The following is a 2,237-nucleotide window of genomic DNA, read 5'->3' as shown; positions in this document are numbered from 1 at the left end:
GGGAGCTCTTGGTGTAGCTCTTGCCGCAGCCCGGGTGCGCGCACGTGTGCGCCGCCTGCCTCTTGCGCGCCCACGAGCGCCGGCTGCGCTTGGCTGGTGCGGCGTCGGCGACCACGCCTGGGTCCCCTGCAGTCCCTCCGAGTCCGGCGCCCACCGGCCCGGGTCCCAGACAACTCAGAAAGGAGGGGGGCGCGGCGGGGCCGGGAGCGGGCGCCTGGAGCCCACGGAAGAGCTGGAAGTGCCCTTGGTATTGCGGCGCCGGGTACAGCGCGGGGTACCCGGACAGCAGCCCGTAGGGGGCGCCCGGCGCCGCGGGCACTGACAGCCCGGTCCGCGGGAAGTAGCTGCCCGACGATCCGGCGCCCGGCCCCGGGTACACCGGCTGTAGCGGCAGCGCCTTGGGCTCGGGGGCCGGGGCCAGGGCTGGGCCCACGAAGGCGTCGGGGGCCGGGGCTCGCGGGGTAGGGCGCGCCCAGCCTGAGTGCTCCTCGGGACCCAAGAGCCCGGCTGCTAGCCCCGGGCCGCCCGCATATGCGCTCAGAGTCTCCGGCGGCGACAGGTATTGCGCCCCGGGGCCCTCGCTGGGCGCCAGAGCGCAGGTCCGGGGCGCCCCGCCCGGTTCCGGGCCCGGGAAGTTGGTGAGGAGAAGGTCCAGGTCCCAGGCGGCGTCCGCGTCCCTCTCATCGTCCTCGTCCTCCCCGGGCGGGTCCTCCGACTTCGCGTGGAGGGGCAGCCCGGCGGGGTCGGGGGGACCCGGGCCCATGTCCTGCGCCTCTTCGGAGCGCCACCACTGTGGGAGGGAGCAGGCCGCTTGAGGCTGCGGTGGACGCTGCGGTACCCTGCCCAGGGACAGCGCGGGCTGGACACTCTGCTGGGGACAGGCTGGGCAGGGGCTAGGAAAGGGGTCTTTTTTGCCTGTCTGTCCCACTCTCCCACACTACCTCCCCCCGCCCGCCAAACCCTCCAGCTCCAGGGACAGAGGTCGATCTGGTCTGGCTGGAGACAGGAGATAAGACTTCCATTATCTGGAACCACACTCGGGGATGGGGGAAGGGGTAGCAGAGCAGAGAATGGGAGGCTGGGGGAGCAGCTTTGACTCAGTTTCTCCCCAGAGCCCCTCTCTCCTTCCCCAGCTCCCAACAAGATTAATTCCCGAATCTTGGGTGGCTCCCAGACATATTCACCGTTTCCCACTGATGTCGGGGAGAGATTCTCTCTGAGGCTCAGTTTTCTACTACAGAAATAAGCTCCTTCTAGAACCTCAAACCCCTAGGCCATCTCCCCCTGACCCCCCGACCAACCTCAGACCCCTGACCTAGACTGAATGCACCCCAGTCTTGTCAGGTTTCAACTCCAGGTCAAGATGCAGGCCTGGCACCCAAGCTCTGTGCCCGCAGCTCTGGATCCCAGCCAGCCCACCTAGGCCCCATCTGGCCCCACCTTGAGGAAGTCCTCCTGTGTGTCCGGGAAGGGGCCCAGGGCGGTCAGTGTGCTGATAGAGGGTAACGCAGTCTCTGCTGCAGCCATGGCTGGCTGGTGCCCACCCTGGGCCTCAGGCCTCCTCTCCCTCGGCTGCCTCGTGGGCTCTGAGGCTCTGATGGTCCCTTGGAAGGCTCCTCTCTGCCTTCAGCTGATTGGCTGCAGCCTCTGATAAGGGGCAGGCAAGGCGGGGGGTCACTGTTTCTGGGGGAACAGACCTCACCTCAGCCTGTTTGGGGCTGGGCCCTAAAGACTGACCCTGTAACCAAAACCAAGTCAGACGTCAGGGGCTGGGGTTCGGAGTCTGGGGATTCAGGTGCTGGGTAAAAAGAGGCACTGGGTCCCCAAAGAAGGAGAGGCTTGGGGGTCTGCTCTCAGTCTACCTTCCTGGAGAAGGGGTGTCAGGCAGAACAAGTATTCTGAAAAGGGGCTGTGGGACCCTTTCTGCTCCCAATTGCGGCTCTGCAGCCCCCCCACCCATAAACAGCAACAACCATGCTGATGGCGGGACTTGGCACGAACTCCCTGCCAAGTATTATCAGACACCCCAGACGCTGGAAGCTGCTATCAGGTGGGGGCCCAGGCAGGCCAGAGCTCTGGCCCTGGTGAGTGGGAGGACTGAGAACTGGGTCTTCAAATTAACTTGACTTTAAACTGCCTGTGTTGGGAGTTCCCAGGGTCTGAACCAGCAGCAGGAAGGAGCCCTAGTCAAGCAGCCCACTATTGTCTACCATGGACCCTCGGTCGGCACCACGTGG

The 2,237-nt window shown here is 65.5% G+C and overlaps 1 protein-coding gene across 1 annotated transcript in view; it reads right to left on the bottom strand.

Annotated features, from left to right (window-relative positions):
• Positions 1-1,562, bottom strand: part of KLF1 (Kruppel like factor 1) — a 3,490-nt gene extending 1,928 nt beyond the window's left edge. Inside the window, exons 1-2 of the mRNA XM_008048041.2 lie at positions 1,441-1,562; positions 7-790 (exon numbers count right to left, since the gene is read on the bottom strand). Of these exons, the coding sequence (XP_008046232.1) occupies positions 7-790; positions 1,441-1,527 (871 nt within the window). The 5' untranslated portion in view covers positions 1,528-1,562. The remainder of the gene's footprint in view (positions 1-6; positions 791-1,440) is intronic.
• Between the last annotated feature and the right edge of the window lie 675 nt (positions 1,563-2,237).

Source organism: Carlito syrichta, unplaced genomic scaffold (assembly GCF_000164805.1).
Source record: "Carlito syrichta isolate Samal-C Ts95f unplaced genomic scaffold, Tarsius_syrichta-2.0.1 Scaffold120465, whole genome shotgun sequence".
Taxonomy (NCBI): Eukaryota; Metazoa; Chordata; class Mammalia; order Primates; family Tarsiidae; genus Carlito; species Carlito syrichta.
The sequence above is the reverse complement of the archived record's forward strand: the minus strand, read 5'-3'. Positions and strand labels throughout refer to the sequence as shown.